The 19,145-nt window shown below is 45.4% G+C and overlaps 1 protein-coding gene across 8 annotated transcripts in view; it reads right to left on the reverse strand.

Moving 5' to 3' along the window:
• Positions 1-19,145, reverse strand: part of CPM (carboxypeptidase M) — a 184,880-nt gene that overhangs the window by 18,812 nt on the left and 146,923 nt on the right. For all 8 annotated transcript variants that reach the window (XM_056574171.1, XM_056574176.1, XM_056574178.1 and 5 more), the window contains exons 3-4: positions 13,938-14,035; positions 11,699-11,871 (exon numbers count right to left, since the gene is read on the reverse strand). In XM_056574171.1, coding sequence (XP_056430146.1) covers positions 11,699-11,871; positions 13,938-14,035 — 271 coding nt within the window. The remainder of the gene's footprint in view (positions 1-11,698; positions 11,872-13,937; positions 14,036-19,145) is intronic.

The following is a 19,145-nucleotide window of genomic DNA, read 5'->3' on the forward strand; positions in this document are numbered from 1 at the left end:
GGATCCACATGTCAGTACATAGGGGAAGGAACGCTGGGAAGGCGGGAAGGGAAGTAGGCGGGATGACCCTGAATCACATGCAGGATGCAGCCTATCAGCAGCCAGTCACACCTGTGATGTCACAGCCCTATATATTCAGCAGCCATTTTGCGGCTCGTCATATCATTCCTTACACTGCATACAGATAGGAAGGACATCGCTGCGTGTGTGTTACACAGAAAAGCTCATTCCAGCAGCGTTTCACATACTAGTCACATCAGCGTTCTGGTGGACAAAGAGCAGTGTTTTTTTCCACTGCAAAGGATTTTTACTGCAGCCATTAACCTTCCAGTCACTTTCTTCGGCATTGTATTACAGAGAGGGGCAGATAGCTGTGTGTTGCCTTATATATTTCAACAAGCTGCTTCAAATTCATAAACCTTGCAGAGAAGGCAGGAATAATTTTTCAGCACAATTCTGTGTCTTTGTTCTACAACAAATCATCTGCTGGTTATACTAGTCTGTAGACCCAGCAGTCCATTCCTAATAGTCTTTGACAGAGTGATATTTTGTGTTTAGTACACAGCTTTTTTGTGCTGCAGCACTGTTGTGTTCTGCTGATGTTGTGCAAAAATACTTTTTTTTAAGCGTACTGTACCATATTTTTCTTCCCTCATAAGTGCATACCACATACCTACATCTAAGTAGTGTAATATTTTGTACCTGTTAATCTGTCAAGGGCCTACATACTGTGAAAGTCCAAACAAAAGTAATCACCAGCCGGTGTTGTTACTCAGATACTTTTTTAAGTGTACTGTAGCACATTTTTCTGCCCTCATAAGTGCATACCACATACGTACATCTAAGTAGTGTACTATTTTGTACCTGTTAATCTGTCATGGGCCTACATACTGTGAAAGGACAGCCAAAATCCGGGGTAGACCACCTGCTTCACGGCAGCCTACCTTCCCTGGAGGTAGTGGAACAGGGGTTCCTGGAGACGGCAACAGTAGCAGTCAATTAGTGCGGAATGTTGGTGAGAAAATCAGCTACTCGGCGGTGTGGCAGTTTTTCATCAAGCATCCGGAGAAGGTTCACATAGCCACATGCAAGATATGTCAGCAGAAGGTGAAGCGTGGCCAGGTTCCCAATATTGGCACCACGGCCCTGCGTCAGAATATGCTTTACCACCATAAAGCGGCCTTGGAGAACCGTGGCTCCGATGTAGTGGTCCAGCCTGCTGCATCACCCAGTGGCACGCCGCTTCCTCTTTCAGCCAGCCAAGGCTCCACCACCTCAGCCGAAGGGAGCTGTGTGTCATATCCTCCTCCACTGCCCAGACAAGTCTCAGTGGCCATTCAGCATACCAAGTGTGCAGGGCATGGCTGTGTCACGCTGTTCTTGACATGGTTTGCCTTGGCGAAAAGAGTCACACAGGGGAGGAACTGCTAAAAGTTATTTGTAAATAAATCAGAGCATGGCTTACTCCATGAAATCTGGAAATGGGAACCATGGTGACTGACAACGGGAAGAACATCTTGCATGCGCTGCAACTGGGAAGGCTGAGCCATGCGCCCTGCATGGCACAAGTGCTCAATCTGGTTGTGTAGCAGTTCCTGAAGTGTTCCCCCCCCCCCCCCCCATTTGCAAGACATCCTATCAATGGGAAGGAAACTTTGCATGCACTTCAGCCACTCGTACACAGCAAAGCACACCCTCCTTGAGCTGCAGCGTCAGAACGGTATTCCCCCAACATAGTCTGATTTGTGACGTTGCCACACGTTGGAATTCCACCCTCCATATGTTTAACCGACTGTATGAACAGAGAAAAGCCATCACCGATTTCTTGATGATCCAAGCGGATAGGGGTATTCCCCTGTGTAACTTTAAAGTGAACCAGTGGCAGCTCATATGTGACACCTGCTGTTTGCTCAGGCCCTTTGAGGAAGCCACATTATTAGTAAGTCGACAGGATTACGGGATGAAAGATATCATTCCACTGCTTGATTTCTTACAACACATGTTGGAAACGATGGCTGGTCAGGGCACTGGAGACGTGGTGCTTACATCTCACTGCCACATGAGTCCTGTGGGGGCTGAACTGGAGGAGGAGGGGCACAGTGAAGCACAGTTTAGGTTTCGCCAAATGGGCGGGTTTTCTAGTAATCTGACAGGAGAGGAGGAGCAGCCAGAGGAGGTAGAGGACCCAGACACACCGTGGCAGTATGCAGTGGAGATGGAGACAGGGAGTCCCTCTGAGTCACTAGCACAAATGGCACGATGCATGCTCACTTGCTTGCATAGTGACAGCTGAATTGTCACCATTCGGCAGCGGGATGACTTCTGGATCTCCACCTTATTGGACCCTCGCTACCGCCACAAAATTGGGGCCTTTTTTACACCCACTGAGGACAAAGTGACCTACTACAGAGGCATCCTATGTAGTCAGTTGGCCGATACCTAACGGCACCATCGTACATCCTCTCGCAGGTCTGAATCGGGGAGCAACCTGTGCTCACCTTCCACTGCCATGGCTGCTGGGGAGGGGTGAAGTGGCAGGAGCAGTACCAGCTCCATCAGCAGCAGCTTGAGTTTACAGTCGCTTATGAGTAGCTTTCTTCACCCGCAGAGTGAAGCAACTCATCAGCAGCAGGTACACATGGAGAAGGACCTGAACCAGCAGGTGGTGGCATACCTTGACATGCCCATGCCAACACACCTTGAAGATCCACTGGACTTCTGGGCAGCCAAATTTGATTTGTGGCTCCAACTAGCAGAGTTTGCCCTGGAAAGGCTGCCCAGCCCGGCCAGTAGTGTGCCATCAGAGCGGGTGTTTAGTGCAGCGGGGGCCATAGTCAAAATGTGGAGAGACTGACCTTTGTGAAGATGAATCAGGTATGGATCAGCCAGGATTTCCAACCACCAATGCATGATGTATCAGAGTAGATTGACCATGGTGCCACACCAACACTTCACAAATATGGATAGTGCTAAACAGATTTAGTGCTCCCCAGTTACAAACATTCCTCTGCATCAGACCTTTTTTCACCCACCTTCCTCACCGGGTACTGGTATTGCCACCCACCGCACCACTCTGTCACTGGGTCACTTTCAGAATTCCTGATGCTGCTGCTGCCACCTCCAGGCTGTCTCATTCAGCCACTATATGGTCTCCTCATGCTTCGGCCACCTCCAGGCTGTGCCATTCAGACACTATATGGTCTCCTTATGCTTCAGCCACCTCCAGGCTGTGCCATTCAGACTGTATATGGTCTCCTCATGCTTCAGCTACCTCCAGGCTGTGCCATTAAGACACCATATGGTCTCCTGATGCTTCAGCCAAATCCAGGCTGTGCCATTCAGCCACTATATGGTCTCGTCTCATGCTTCAGCCAACTCCAGGCTGTGCCATACAGCCACTATATGGTCTCCTCATACTGATGCCACCTCCAGGCTCTGTCATTGTGCTGCCATGTGACATGTTGATGGATTTGGTCATTTGTACCCACACGCCGGGCCCGGGACACTAAAACTTGGGAGTTAAAATTTCTGTTTCAAAATCCTCAATTTCAAAATCTTAAATTTCTATTTTTAGAAATTGAAGATTTAGGGTAGCTAGTGCCACCATAAAAAAATTTAGGCCCAGACCCAGGCCCAGCAGCATCAGTAAACCATGTATTGGCTAAATGACACAGCCTGGAGTTGGCTGAAGCATGACGAGACCATATAGTGTCTGAATGGCACAGTATAGAGTTGGCAGCAGCATGAGTAGACACTAGGGCTTCACAATCCCTAAGATTAAAAGACGAATTTTGAAATTTAAATTGAAGATTTAGGGTAGCTAGTGCTACCATAAAAAAATTTTAGGCCAAGATCCAGGCCCAGCAGCATCAGTTAACCATATATTGGCTGAATGACACAGCCTGGAGTTGGCTGAAGCATCAAGAGACCATATAGTGTCTGAATGGCACAAGCTGGAGTTGGCAGAAGCATGTGTAGACACTAGGGCATTACAATTCCTTTTTAATATAGATTTGCCACAAATAAATTCAGATCGAACCAAATTTCGTCCGAATCGAATTTTTCTAAAGTTTGCTCATCTCTAGTCATAGCATAGATTCCACTAGGTGTTGAAAGCATTCTCCACACGATTGCGTCACTGCTATCAGCTTGATCTATTGTCACATGACAGGAACAGTTCACAGATTTATGCTGCGTGCACCCAATCCTGACCCATCAGCAATGTGCAAGAGGAATCTGGATCCATCTGACCAGGCAATGTTTTTACACTGCTCAGTCACTATATTTTTTGCTGTGCTTGCCCACTGGAATCTTGCACTTCTATTTCCCTTATACATCAATGGCATATAAACTGTTTTTCTGCTGTTATTGCCCCTTATATGTGAGCTGGAGCACCATTGCTGTATTCGGTTGCAGTTTTCGTGAATGGGCACCACCTATTCATCAGAACAATTGTTTACATCCAGAAGATTCCCTTTTTCTAGATGTTTTACCTTGTTCACACTATTCTTGGTATACTCTTACCACTGTTGTATGAGGAAACCTCCCAAGATTGTCATTTTTTTTTTAAATCCTGGCCCGGCTAGTCTAATTTTACTCAATTTTCTTATACTAACATGGAATTGATCTACAGAAAACTTGCTCAGTGATTTCCATACACACAAGATCTAATCAATAAAGGGGCAGTTCAGTGCATTTCCGGTATGTACGGGGGATTTCACAGCAATACATTTCTTTTTATCTTTTTCATGTGATAGGGCATTACCTCATGCACTTGTACTCTGCCCCAACTGTTCACTTTATACCTGTTTATAAAGGAGACATTGTATATTGTACAGACCTACTGGTCCCTTATACAGTTGTGCTGAAAAGTTTTCATACATTTGGTGAACTGGTAATAAGTGTAAATTTGTTAAAGAAAACAGGCAAAAAACACATTCTTTTAATTCTTATAGGATTTATATTTAGCTGTAGGGTATTATAGCCTGAATTTCTCCCGACTTTACATGTGGGTTTTTCTTTGTATCCCATACAATTCTTTTGGCAGTTGTGGTTGAAATCTTTCTTGATCTACCTGACCTTGGCTTGGTATCAAGAGATCCCTGATTTTCCCACTTCTTAATGAGTGATAGTACAGTACTGTCTGGCATTTTCAAGGCTTTGGATATTCTTGTTCTATAATTTTCCATCTATATAAAGTTCAATTACCTTGCTTTACAGGTCTTTTGACAGTTCTTTTCTCTCCCCATGGTTCAGTATCTATCATTCTCTGCGCGTCCACATGAGAGCTAACAAATCCACGATTTATACACAGACACTAACTGCAATTTAACAAGCCACAGGTGTGAATAATTACCCTTTAATTGCCATTTTAGCCTTTGTGTGTCACGTGTCTATGTTTGTAATGGCCAAACATTTAGGTGTACATAAATGTTTCATAAGGGCCATTTGGGATTTCTGGTATCCTTATGATTTAAAAAGAAGCCAAACAACTTTGTGATTATAAATGGCTTCATATGATCACTATCCTATAGCTAGTCTTTATTTTATGCTGACCTAATGCCATATCTAAATACAATGGCTTATGCAGGCTGGTTTGTAACCCTCACTCCTGGCACTCAGTGCACATGTCCCATCAGCTCACTACATTAAGTAAGAAAGTACACTATACTGCTGAAAGTATACTATTACTATAACTAAGCTAATTATTAGTAAATTCAAAAATCATTTATTGGTTCTTTATAATTGTTATCCTTTCATCACTGTTATGTATTTAATTCTCCTTCCTGTTATATACTTACATTAAGAGAAAGCACATAAAATAATTTAGATAAATATGATCTATGTGTTACGGTGAGTGCTCCGGTCCGGCGCTCTGACCGTGAGCACTCACCTCCCCGCTCTCCTGTCTGGGCCGCGATTCGCATTGCGGGATGCGCCCGCATGCGAATCGCGACTCGCTTCTCACCTGCCTCCGCTCGGCCCTATGGTTCCCATCCCACGCCCCCGTCTCCTAGGGTGCACGCGCCGGCTGCCTGAGATTTAAAGGGGCAGTACACCACTGATTGGTGCCTGGTCCAACTGCTATGTTGTATAAAGCAGCTCCTCCCTTTCCTCCCTGCCGGATCTCCACATACAGGACCGTTACAGCAAGATCCGGCCATGGAGCCCACTGGGGTTCCTTTGCCCAATAATTCAGATCTCGCTTCTATTGTGGCTCTCCAGTCGCAGCAGTTGGCCCAGCAGGTGCAACAGTGGAACCAGTTGTCCGCCATGATGCAGCAGTTGCTTTCAGCGCAACAACAACCGCAGCAGCCCCAGCCTCCTCCTGCTCCAGTGTTGTCTCTCGCTCCTGCAGTCACCATGGGATCAAAGCTCCGTTTGTCTCTTCCTGAGAAGTATGAAGGGGATCCCAAGTCTTGCCGTGGTTTTTTGACTCAGTGCTCCATGCACATTGAACTCATGGTGGAACAGTTCCCTACAGAACGTGCGAAGGTGGCCTTTGTCATCAGTGTTTTAACTGGAAGAGCCCTAGCCTGGGCAAGCCCGTTATGGGATCGCAGTGATCCACTCAAAGCTAATCTCCAGGCTTTCATGGCAGAATTTCGACGTGTCTTTGAAGAACCTGCACGAGCTTTCTCCGCTGAGACAGCCTTGCTGAGTCATTGTCAGAGCAACTCCTCTGTGGGCGAATATGCCATCCGTTTTCGTACTCTGGCTTCGGAGTTATCTTGGAATAACGAAGCTCTGTGCGCCACTTTCAAAAAAGGACGTTCTAGCCAAATTAAGGATGTCCTTGCTGCCCGGGAATTGCCTTCTACCCTGAATGAACTCATACAGTTGGCCTCTCGGATTGATATCCGTTTCTCTGAACGACGTGAGGAACTACATCAAGAAAGGGAGTCTGCACGATCTCGGCGCTTTCCTCGCCTGGCTCCAGTCTTCCAGCAACCACCGCAACCTTCTTCATTGCCTCCCGCCATGGAGGCTATACAGGTAGATCGGTCTCGCCTGACTCTGCAGGCACAAACTCGCCGACAAGCTGAGAATCTTTGTCTCTACTGCGCCAGTGCAGATCACTTCCTCAGAGATTGTCCTCAGTCATAGGGAAATGCTCGCACCTAGGGTTTGTGGAAGAGGCCTCCCTAGGTGTGATTACCTCCTCTCCACACTTGAATTTAACTGTCCAGCTTTCTCTTCCCTCCAAAGAGACTATTTCTGTCCTTGCATTCCTGGACTCTGGCCCTGCTGGACATTTTATTGATGCCTCCTTGGTACATAGGTATCGTCTGCCGGTGTCACGCCTATTGAAGCCTTTGTACATCTCTTCGGTAAATGGCGAAATACTGGACTGTACCGTGCTATTCCGCACGGAACCCTTATCTATGCAGGTTGGAGTCCTGCATAAAGAAGTTTTGTCTTTCTAAGTACTTCCTCATTGTACCTCCTCATTGTACCTCCGCTCTCTTACTTGGCCTTCCTAGGTTGCAACTACATGCCCCGCAGCTAGATAGGAAAACTGGAGAAGTACTCCAATTGCTGCAATAACAACTGTTTTCGTACATTACCATCTAAGTTGGTGTCTCCATCTACTCCTCTGCTTGATTTGCCATAATTTCTTCTGGACTTTGCTGATGTCTTCAGTGAGAAGCAAGCTGAAGTTTTACCACCTCATCGTCCCTACAATTGTCCTATAGACCTGCTGCCCGGGACCACACCTCCTCGGGGCTGAATTTACCCTTTATCTGTTCCCGAGACCCAGGCAATGGCTAATTACATCCGAGAAAATCTACAGAAAGGATTTATTAGGAAGTCTTCTTCCCCTGCAGGAGCCAGATTTTTGTTTGTGGAAAAAAAAGACGGATCTTTGCAACCTTGCATTGATTATCGAGGCTTGAATAAAATTACAATTAAGAACCACTACCCACTTCCACTAATCTCGGAATTGTTTGATCGTCTGCGTGGAGCGAGGATCTTCTCCAAACTTGACCTTTGTGGGGCCTATAATTTGATCCGGATTCGTGAAGGAGATGAATGGAAGAAAGCGTTCAATACTCATGATGGACACTTCAAGTATATTGTCATGCCTTTCGGACTCTGTAATGCTCCAGCAGTCTTCCAGGAGTTCCTCAATGACATATTTCGTGACCTCCTATACTTCTGTGTCGTGGTCTATTTGGACGACATTCTCATCTACTCGCCCAATGTTCAGACTCATCGCTCTGACCTCTGCCAAGTCCTACAACGTCTCCGAGACAATCATCTCTATGCAAAACATGAAAAGTGTACCTTTGAAAAAATCAGTCTTCCTTTTCTGGGCTACACCGTTACTAGTCAAGGTCTACAAATGGACCCTAACAAATTGTCTGCTGTTCTGGACTGGCCATGACCTTCCGGCTTAAAAGCTATTCAGCGCTTCATCGGTTTTGCCAATTACTATCGGCAATTTATTCCTTATTACTCCACCTTGGTAGCGCCTATTGTGTCTCTCACCAAGAAGACTTCTATTCCTAAGGTTTGGACTCCAGAGGCTGAAGAAGCTTTAAAACAGCTAAAGTCTGCCTTCGCTTCAGCCCCGGTTTTATCAAGACCCGATCCTAGCAAGCCTTTCCTTTTGGAGGTGGATGCTTCTTCAGTTGGAGCCAGTGCTGTTGTGATGCAGAAGTCTTCTAAAGGAAGATTTGTAACTTGCGTTTTTCTTCTCTAAGACCTTCTCTCCTGCGGAAAAGAATTATACCATGGAGATCATGAGCTTTTGGCTACAAAGCTGTCTTTGGAAGAATGGCGACATCTCTTGGAAGGCTCTGTACATCCGGTTACTATTTATTTTGACCACAAGAACTTGCTTTATCTTTCAGACTGCCCATCGTCTCAACCCTCGACAGGCCCGTTGGTCTCGTCTCTATTCTTCTCCAGATTAGATTTCTACATTCACTTTCGTCCAGCAGAGAAGGATTTACGAGCTGATGCTCTTTCTAGATCTTCTGATGTTCTTGACCAGGAATCTTTACCTCAACATATTATTCCTCCTGAACATCTCATCTCTGCAGCACCAGCAAGTCTTCAGCACCTGCCTCCTGGAAAGACTTATGTATCTCCCCGTCTAAGATTCAGAGTCTTGAAATGGGGTCATTCCTCTCTTCTGGACGGTCATTCCGGAGCTCGTAAGTCCTTGCAGCTCATCTCCAGACAGTATTGGTGGCCCAGTTTAAAACAGGATGTCTTAGATTTTGTCTGTTCTTGTTCGGTCTGTGCCCTGGACAAGACCCCTCGTACTAAACCTGCAAGTCGGCTACAGCCTCTACCAGTTCCAGAGCTTCCCTGGACCGATATTGCTATGGACTTTATTACTGACCTTCCCTCTTCTGGCGACAATACAGTCATCTGGGTTGTAGTGGACCCATTCTCTAAGATGGCTCATTTTGTGCCACTGCCTGGACTTCCATCTGCACCGCAGCTTGGTAAGCTTTTCCTTTGCCACATTCTCCTCTTACATGGATTGCCTTCTCATATTCTGGCGGGCCCTCTGCTCTCGTCTCAGGGGTAAGTTGGATTTTTCCTCATCTTATCACCCACAATCCAATGGACAGGTTGAAAGGGTGAACCAGGTTTTAGGAGACTATCTTCGCCATTTTGTTCCTGCTGGTCAAGATGACTGGGTCGAGTTACTTCCCTGGGCAGAGTTTTCATACAACCATAAAGATACAGAATCCACTGGGACATGACCTTTCTTTGTGGTTTATGGACTTCATCCTCATCCTCCTCTTCCCTTGTCTCCTTCTTCTGGAGTTCCTATGGTCGATGAGCAAGTTCGAAACTTTTCCACCATCTGGCAGAAGACTCATCACCCTCTATTACATGCCACGTCTCGTATGAAGTCTCAAGCAGACAAGAAGAGGCGTTCTCCTCCCGAGTTCTCTCCTGATGACAGAGTCTGGTTGTCTTCTAGGTATATCCTCTTTAAGGTACCCAGTTATAAACTTGGTCCTCGCTATCTGGGTCCTTTTACAGTTAAGAAACGCTTAAATCCTATTCTGGCCTATTCTGTCCATCTGCCGTCTTCTCTCCGGATCCCGAATTCCTTCCATGTCTCCCTCTTCAAACCTGTCATTCTTAATCGCTTTTAAAAAACAGACATTTCTCCTACTCCCATCTCAGATACTTCTGATGTTTACATTGTTAAAGAGATTTTGGATTCTAAGTTTATCAAAGGAAAAGTTTTTTCCTTGTGGATTGGGAAGGATTTGGGCCGGAGGAGAGGTCTTGGAAGCTGCAGGACAATATCTTAGACCCGGACCTGATTGAGAAATTATTTTCCTCCAAAAAGAGGGGGAGACCAAAAGGGGGGGGGGGGGGTTACAGTGATTGCTCCGGTCTGGCGCTTTGACCGTGAGCGCTCACCTCCCTGCTCTCCTGTCCAGGCCGCAATTCGCATCGCCCGCATGCTAATCACGACCCGCTTCTCGCTAAAAAAAATAGAAATTTCTCCTACTCCCCTCTCAGGTACTTCTGATGTTTACGTTGTTAAGGAGATTTTTGGATTCTAAGTTTATTAGAGGAAAAGTTTTTTCCTTGTGGATTGGGAAGGATTTGGGAGCCGCAGGACAATATCTTAGACCGAGACCTCATTCAGAAATTCTTGTCCTCCAAAAAGAGGGGGAGACCAAAAGGGGGGGGGGGTACTGTTACAGTGAGCGCTCGGGTCCGGCGCTCTGACCGCGAGCGCTCACCTCCCCACTCCCCTGTCCGGGCCGCGATTCGCTTCGCGGGAAGTGCCCGCATGCTAATCGCGACCCGCTTCTCACTTGCCTCCATTCGGCCCTCTGGTCCCCGGCATGCGTGCCCCTGTCCCCTATGGCATGCACACCGGCTGCCTGAAATTTAAAGGGCCAGTGCACCACTGATTGGTGCCTGGTCCCACTGCTATGTTATATAAAGCAGCTCCTCCCTTTCCTCCCTACCAGATCTTCAGTGCCCCTAGCCTGAGATTAATCGTTCCCTATTGTCTGTTGCCTTGCCTGTGTTTATTGACCCTTCCTCTACGTTTTTTGACTACGCACCTTTACCGCCTGCCTTGACCTACTGATAAGTCCGACTATGCCTCTGCCTTACCCTTCTGTACCTCGTCATTGCCCAGCTACCTGTGTGGTCGAGTCATATCGGGGGTAGCGACCTGGGTGTCGCCTGCCGCAGCAAGTCCATCCTGCCTTGCGGCGGGCTCTGGTGAAGACCAGCGGCACCTTAGACTCTGCTCCCCGATACGGCCTGTGTCATCTGCTACACAGGTTAGAGGATCCACATCCAGGACTGTTACACTATGTGACCTTGACAGATAATCTGCAGTGTTGCTGACCCTAAAGCAGAGCTTTCCAAACTGTGTGTCACACAAATATTAGCAACACCAACTTTGTATTTTTATGGCTTCCCCTTCTGTAGTATTCATGTACTGTATTCACATCTTGTTTGAGAGATTATACACAGTATATGAAATTCAGGTGAAACAGTAGAAGTGTTTCAATCACTGCAGGTGGAAGTATGATGTAAGACATCTTTACAAACACTCCTAAGACTGAATTACTGTGTTGCAAAAAGTGTGTCACTTATGAAAAGTTTGGAAAGCGCTGCCCTAAAACAAATAAATTAAATGAAGCAGATATTTGCAGTCATACATCGGAGCAGAAATGTACTGGCTACTTGCCTGCCGTTAACAGAGTCACAATCCAGAACCGATGACCTTTCAAAGCCATCTGGGTTCATTGAAGGCATAATATGTATTCTGGTATTGGTTATCAATTGTGTAATATTTGCATCCTTTTGATAATTTATTAGTAGGTACTCAATAAAATGGAGCATAACTTCTCTCCCCACTGCCTAGATAAAAAAACAAAACATATATTTAATACTCTTATCTCACTTTATTTGCACAGATTACATTTTCTGCAGATCATTTGTAGAAAAATGTACAGATTTTGATGTGGATTTGCCACTGTAGATTATTCTGTAGATTATGAAAAAATAATAGTCGTGAAATCTAAGTTGGAGATTTTGCTGAAGTTCCATAAATAATCCACAGCAAAAATTTACTTCAATGGGATCTTCAGCGCATAACCGCTTGGAAAAGAAGTGACATGTTTCTTCTTTTCTGCACGATTCCTTGATTCCCATTGAAGTTAACACACAAGTATATACTGCAGTAGCATACAGCATTATTACCTTTCTTTCCCAGTTCAGAAACCACAAACAATCCATTTAATTTATTGGTATGTAATCCTCTCCCCTACCATGTACTCTCAATACTTACTTGTTTCTCAGAACTACAATTTCCAGACTGTATTTCTGCCTCCCAGCTCTTCATCACAGCACTCCCACCTTGCCTGCATCCATCCCACAGCACCCTGCCAGTGCCAGTGCACCTGCTTCATGCATTCATTTCCTGTCTGCTTCTTTATTTGTGGCACTGCTCAGCACAAGGTGGAATTGTATAAATACACCTTATTTTTCTCTAAATGTTTCAGAAAGTGATGTAGGCTGTATAGGCTGGTCAGAGGTGGGGACAATACTTGGGGGAGTAGAGGTTAGAACTCAGAGCTGGGGGAGCTGCTGTGAAAACACCACACTGAAAATGAAAGGACTATACAACTTCCTGTCAGGGGTATTTCTTGCAAAACACACATAATTGTATTATTACATTTTCTGATACCAGAAACTGTTTTAAAGGGGTACTCCGGTGAAAAACTTTTTTTTTTTAAATCAACTGGTGCCAGAAAGTTAAACAGATTTGTAAATTACTTCTATTAAAAAAATCTTAATCCTTTCAGTACTTATTAGCTGCTGAATACTACAGAGGAAATTATTTTCTTTTTGGAATACAGAGCTCTCTGCTGACATCATGAGCAAAGTGCTCTCTGCTGACATCTTTGTCCATTTTAAGAACTGTCCACAGTAGGAGAAAATCCCCATAGCAGACATATGCAGCTCTGGACAGTTCCTAAAACGGACAGGCATGTCAGCAGAGAGCACTGTGCTTGTGAAGTCAGCAGAGAGCACTGTGCTCCAAAAAGAAAATAATTTCCTCTGTAGTATTCAGCAGCTAATAAGTACTGGAAGGATTAAGATTTTTTTTAATAGAAGTATTTTACAAATCTGTTTAACTTTCTGGCACCAGTTGATAAAAAAAAAATAAAAAAAAATTCCACCGGAGTACCCCTTTAACTATGTGAATATGCCCTAAAAGAAAAGGTCTAGGAGGGTTAACAATTGAAGACTGAATGGATATAATAACATTAGGCATATATATATATATATATATATATATATATATATAAAACACAACATTCTGATGTGAAGAGACCCATAGATGGAATTGCTCAACAGTTAGCAAGAGCCCTTCCTGCAATGCTGAAGAATCAGGAAGTCCTATTCTCATAATATTTCTAAACAAATAACATATAATTTGTGGTGTTTGTCAATTCAAATGCTGATTTTGCAAACAAAGGATGTTCTTTCCTGTTACTTGCATTTCCTTGCAAAAAAAAAATAAAAAATCAGTGTCTGACAATTTATTTGGTATACCATTTACTAGGATAACTGTAAGACATTGTGCAGAGATCCAGTGTGTGTTGCCCAAGCTGTCCATTAGATGTCACTGTTACTAGATGGAAGCCTAACTAGCTAAAACAAACCCTTTTAATAAATACTACTGTTCCTTACCTACATTGTATATAACATTGACAACTTCCTAAGCGATGCACAGAAACATTATAAACTTTAGGGACACTGTAACTAACACAAATAGTAATAGATGTCTGGGCAGAATTTACCAGATCTTCTTGGAACAAAACATCATTTACCTTTGATACAACTGAAGATGAATTCTTTTTTAAATGATAAATACTAGGAGATAAGTGCTAGCAGTTATTTTCACAACAGACACATACCTCATTCCCATGCATATTTGCAACATACTTAAACTCTGGAATTCCAACGGTGTGCATGTTTGGGTATTTTCCCACGACTAAAACCCAAAGATCTCTACCTAAAGAAAATGAGGACATAAAAACATGTTAGCTATAAGACATAGTAAAAAACTTACATCTCTCTGCTAACGCAAGTAAGCACGGTCAGATAACTCTATTTTAAAAGTTTAATTTTGGGTTCATTCACATCTGTGCTGTGTGGCAGTGTGGCAAGGAAAGGGTGTATTTCCCTTGCTATCTCTGCAGAATGCTCCACCTGTGGCCTGATTAATGAGGTATCAGGAAGGGAAAGTGTGTGTTTTAAAAGGAAAAGAGACAGAATAGTTGGGGCTCTTCCTAGGAGACAGCATGTGGGCTGTAGGGAAGAGACAGAGGCTGCTGAGGAGTACACAGCCCGAGCTGAGTGGCTCAAAGAGAGTGACATTGTGAGTAGAAGGTTGCAGGGGGACATATGTTTAACCGGCTGAGGGAAGCTCAGCGGTTGTTAGTCAGGACAAGCTGATCTGTTTAGTCAGTGACCAGACGGTCTAGGATTTTGTTTGTTCCTGCTTTTTTTGTTTATTTCTTTCCCTGCAACCTGTCTAATAAAACTGGCAAGGTGCCAGATTTGCATTATAAGCGTTTGTTTGCTGGTTTATTGAGAAGAAACGCATCCTGTGGCGTGGTCCAGGACGATCCCAGAGCTAATCCCCAAGACGGATCGTCACAGCTGCGACAGTTTGGGGCTAGAGATGAGCACATTTTATAAAAATTTTATTTGGCCGATTTGCCAAATTTTAGGAAAAGATTTGGTTCAATATGAATTTATTCACGGCAAATCGCTATTAAAAACGTCTATTTCCGGGCTTCAGAGAGCCTCAATAGGAGTGTAGAACACTTTGACTTGTCATAACACGCATAGGGAGTGTGTTAGTGAAATAATACTGTTATTCAGTATTACATGCAGATTCTTTTGAAAATGTCCTTCATGCCATGAGAATGTAGTGACAAAAGTTACCTTCCATTCTGTACTTCTTATCTGGCTTTTATGTATCGAAATTATTTATATAAAGGATATTAATTTATATTTAAAAATGTACAAGTCACTTTTCATCCATAATAAAAACGTCTTTAACCTCTTAAGGACTCAGCCCATTTTGGCCTTAAGTTTTATTTTTACGTTTTTGTTTTTTCCTCCTTGCCTTCTAAAATTCATAACTCTTTTATATTTTATGAGGGCTTGTTTTTTGCGTGACCAGTTGTCCTTTGTAATGGCATCCCTCATTTTAGCATAAAATATATGGCGCAACCCAAAAAATACTATTTGTGTGGGGAAATTGAAAAGAAACCCGCAATTTAGCAAATTTTTGAGGAGACCATATAGTGGCTGAATGACACAGCCTGGAGGTGGCAGTAGCATGAGGAGACCATATAGTGGCTGAATGACAAAGCATAGAGGTGGTGGAAGCATGAGGAGACCATATAGTGGCTGAATGACACAGCCTGGAGGTGGCGGAAGCATGAAGAGACATATAGTGGCTGAATGACACCGCATGGAGTTGGCGGCGGCATGCAGAGACCATATAGTGGCTGAATGATACAGCCTGGAGGTGGCGGAAGCATGAGGAGACCATATAGTGGCTGAATGACACAGTGCGGAGGTGGTGGCAGCATGAGGAGACCATATAGTGGCTGAATGACACAGCCTGGAGGTGGCAGCAGCATGAGGAGACCATATAGTGGCTGAATGAAACAGCCTTGAGGTGGCGGAAGCATGAGGAGACCATATAGTGGTTGAATGACACAGCGAGGAGGAGGGGGCGGCATGAGGAGAAAATATGGTAGCAGAATGACACAGCCTGGAGGTGGCATCAGCATGAGGAGAAAATATGGTAGCAGAATGACACAGCCTGGAGGTGGCGGAAGCATGAGGAGACCATATAGTGGCAGAATGACATAGCCTGGAGGTGGCATCAGCATGAGGAGAACATATGGTGGCTGAATGACACAGCCTGGAGGTGGCATCTGCATGAGGCAAACATATGGTGGCAGAATGACACAGCTTGGAGGTGGCATCAGCATGAGGAGAACATATTGTGGCAGAATGACACAGCCTGGAGGTGGCATCAGCAGCATCAGGAGTCCTGAAAGTGACCCGGTCACAGAGTGGGGTGGTGGGTAGCAATACCAGTACCCGGTGACCAAGGTGAGTGGAAGAAGGAGAACTTGGCATCAGATGTGTGGCATCAGGCAGGTGGCAGGATCAGAATAGTAGCTGAGGCAGGAAGGCAGAAGAAAACGGTCTCTTTTGTAAGTGTTAGTGTGCACAAGTAAGTATTGAGGATATGCATTACGTAAAACTTAACTTTTAATATTATTCTTAGGATCAAATATATGGACCCACATTTTTTTTTTAATCTAACAAAAGGAAAGCTGTGCAAAAAACACCATGTGCCCCCTACACCACCAAGTATTGATGTGATGCAAAGACCTCTAAAATGTAGAAGGGAACAATGTATGGTCCATTGTAACCGGTGGGGGAAAAAACTTCCCCTGTAAGGCCCTACTCTTGCACTATTAATTCCCTTCTTGGCAAGTGATACTCGCCCTAAAAAAGGCGGCCCCACACAGGAACATCTCCATATTTCCAACTAAAAACACTGACATTTCCCAGGGTTTTCAGTTGGAAATAGGGAGAGGTTCCTGTGTGGGGCCGTACTTTTTAGGACGAATACCACTTGCCTCCAAAAGGTGGAAGGGAACAACGTATGGTCCATTGTAGCAGGTGGGGGTAAAAACTTCCCTGTAAGGTACTACACTCGCCCTATTAATATCCTTCTTGGCAAGTGTTACTCACCCTAAAAAGGGCGGCCACACAAAGGGAACCTCTCCCTATTTCCCCCTAAAAACCCTGGGAAATGTCAGTGTTTGTAGGGGGAAATAGGGAGAGGTTCCTGTGTGGGGCCGCCCTTTTTAGGGCTAGTAACACTTGCCAAGAAGGGAATTAATAGTGCGAGAGTAGGGCCTTACAGGGGAAGTTTTCCCCCCACCTGTTACAATGGACCATACGTTGTTCCCTTCTACCTTTTTAGAGGTCTTTGCATCACATTAATACTTGGTGGTGTAAGTGGGTGGCACATGGAGTTTTTTGCACACCTTTCCTTTTGTTAGATTTAAAAAAAGATTTGGGTCCATATATTTTATCCTAAGAAAAGTTAAGTTTTAGCTAATGCATATCCTCAATACTTACTTGTGGTCTGATGCAGAGGAATTTTTTTAACTGGGCAGCAGCACCTTATATATGTTTTGCACTATTCATATTTGTGAACTGTTGGTGTGGCACCATGGTCAATCTACTCTGATGCATTAGGCATTGGTGGGTGGAAATCCTGGCTGATCCATGCCTGATTCATCTTGACAAAGGTCAGTCTCTCCACATTTTTGGTGGACAGACGAGTTCTCCTTGGGGTTACTATGGCCCCTGCCTCACTAAAAACCCGCTCTGATGGCACACTACTGCCCGGGTAGGACAACTTTTCCAGGGTAAACTCTGCTAGTTGCAGCCACAAATCAAGTTTGACTGCCCAGAAGTCCAGCAGATCTTCAAGGTGTGTTGGCAGGGTCATGTCAAGGTATGCCATCACCTGCTGTTTCAGGTCCTGCTCCATGTCTACCTGCTGCTGATGAGTTGCTTCACTATGCGGGTGAAGAAAGCTACTCATCAGCGACTGTAGACTCAGGCTGCTGCTGATGGAACTGGTACTGCTTCTGCCACCCCTCCAGCCATGGCGGAGGAACGGGAGCGCAGAGGGCCCCCTGAGTCAGACCTGCGAGAGGATGGACGATGGTGCAGATAGGCATCGGCCAACTGACTACATAGGATGTCTCTGTATTTGGTCAGTTTGTCCATTTTGTGCCAGTAGCGAGCGTCCAACAAGGTGGAGAGCCAGAAGTCATCCCGCTGCCGAATAGTGACAATTCAGCGGTCACTACGCAAGCAAGTGAGCATGCATCGTTCCATTTGTGCAAGTGACTCGGAGGGACTACCTGCCTCCATCTCCACTGCATATTGCCACGGTGTGTCTGAGTCCTCTGTCTCGCCTTCCTCATAACCTTCTAACTCCTCTAGCTGCTCCTGCTCCTCCTCTCCTGTCAGATGACTATAAAAACCCCCCATTTCTTGATTAATAAATTTTAGCAGTTTCTCCCCTGTGTGACTCCGCCAAGGCAAACCATTTGAAGAACAGCATGACAACGCCGTGCCCTGCACACATGGTATGCTGGATGGGCACTGAGACTTGTCCGTGCAGTGCAGGCTGAGGAGGTGGAGTCGCACACTGTCACAGGACCAACGGCCTAAGAGCGTGGAGGCAGAAGCGGCATGACCTGTCCAAGTTGCTGTTGTGGCTGTGCAGGAACCACATTCACCCAGTGAGCTGTAAAGGACATGTATTGTCCCTGACCGGAGTTACAGCTCCACACGTCGGCGCTGCTGTGCACTTTGGTACATACCGACAGGCTCAAGGACTGGCCCACCTTCTGTTCCACAAAATTGTACAGGGCTGGTTTTGCCTTCTTCGCAAAGATATGACGGCTTGGCACTCTTCACCTCGGCTCGGAACAAGCCATCAGTTCTCTGAAAGGAGTCCACCCCTTGAAAAGGAAGGGACTGCAGCACCAGCAACTTGGACAGGAGAACATTCAGCTTCTGCACCATTGGATGAGTGGGCGCATACTGTTGTCTCTTGGACATGGCTTCGCTGATGTATTGCTGGCGGAACGACTTACTCGAAGTAGGAGGATCAGGAGCATCCGGAGCGACAGAAGATGGGTATGACAAACAGCTCCCTTCGGCTGATATGGTGGAGCCTTGGCTGGCTGAAACAGGGAGCGGGTGATGCAGCAGGCTGGACCATTGCATCGGAGCCACAGTTCTCCCAGGCCGCTTTATGGTGATGCTGCATATGTTGATGCAGGGCAGTGGTGCCAACATTGGGATCCTTGCCACACTTCACCTTCTGCCAACACATCTTGCATGTGGCTAGGTTAACATCCTCCACATGCTTGATGAAAAACACTGCCGAGTAACTGATTTTCCCCCCAACAGTCCGCACTGATTGACTGCTACTGCCGCCGACTCCAGGAACCCCTGTTCCACTACCTCCCGGGAAGGTAGGCTGAAGCAAAGCA

This window comes from Hyla sarda, chromosome 4, assembly GCF_029499605.1.
Source record: "Hyla sarda isolate aHylSar1 chromosome 4, aHylSar1.hap1, whole genome shotgun sequence".
Classification (NCBI taxonomy): domain Eukaryota; kingdom Metazoa; phylum Chordata; class Amphibia; order Anura; family Hylidae; genus Hyla; species Hyla sarda.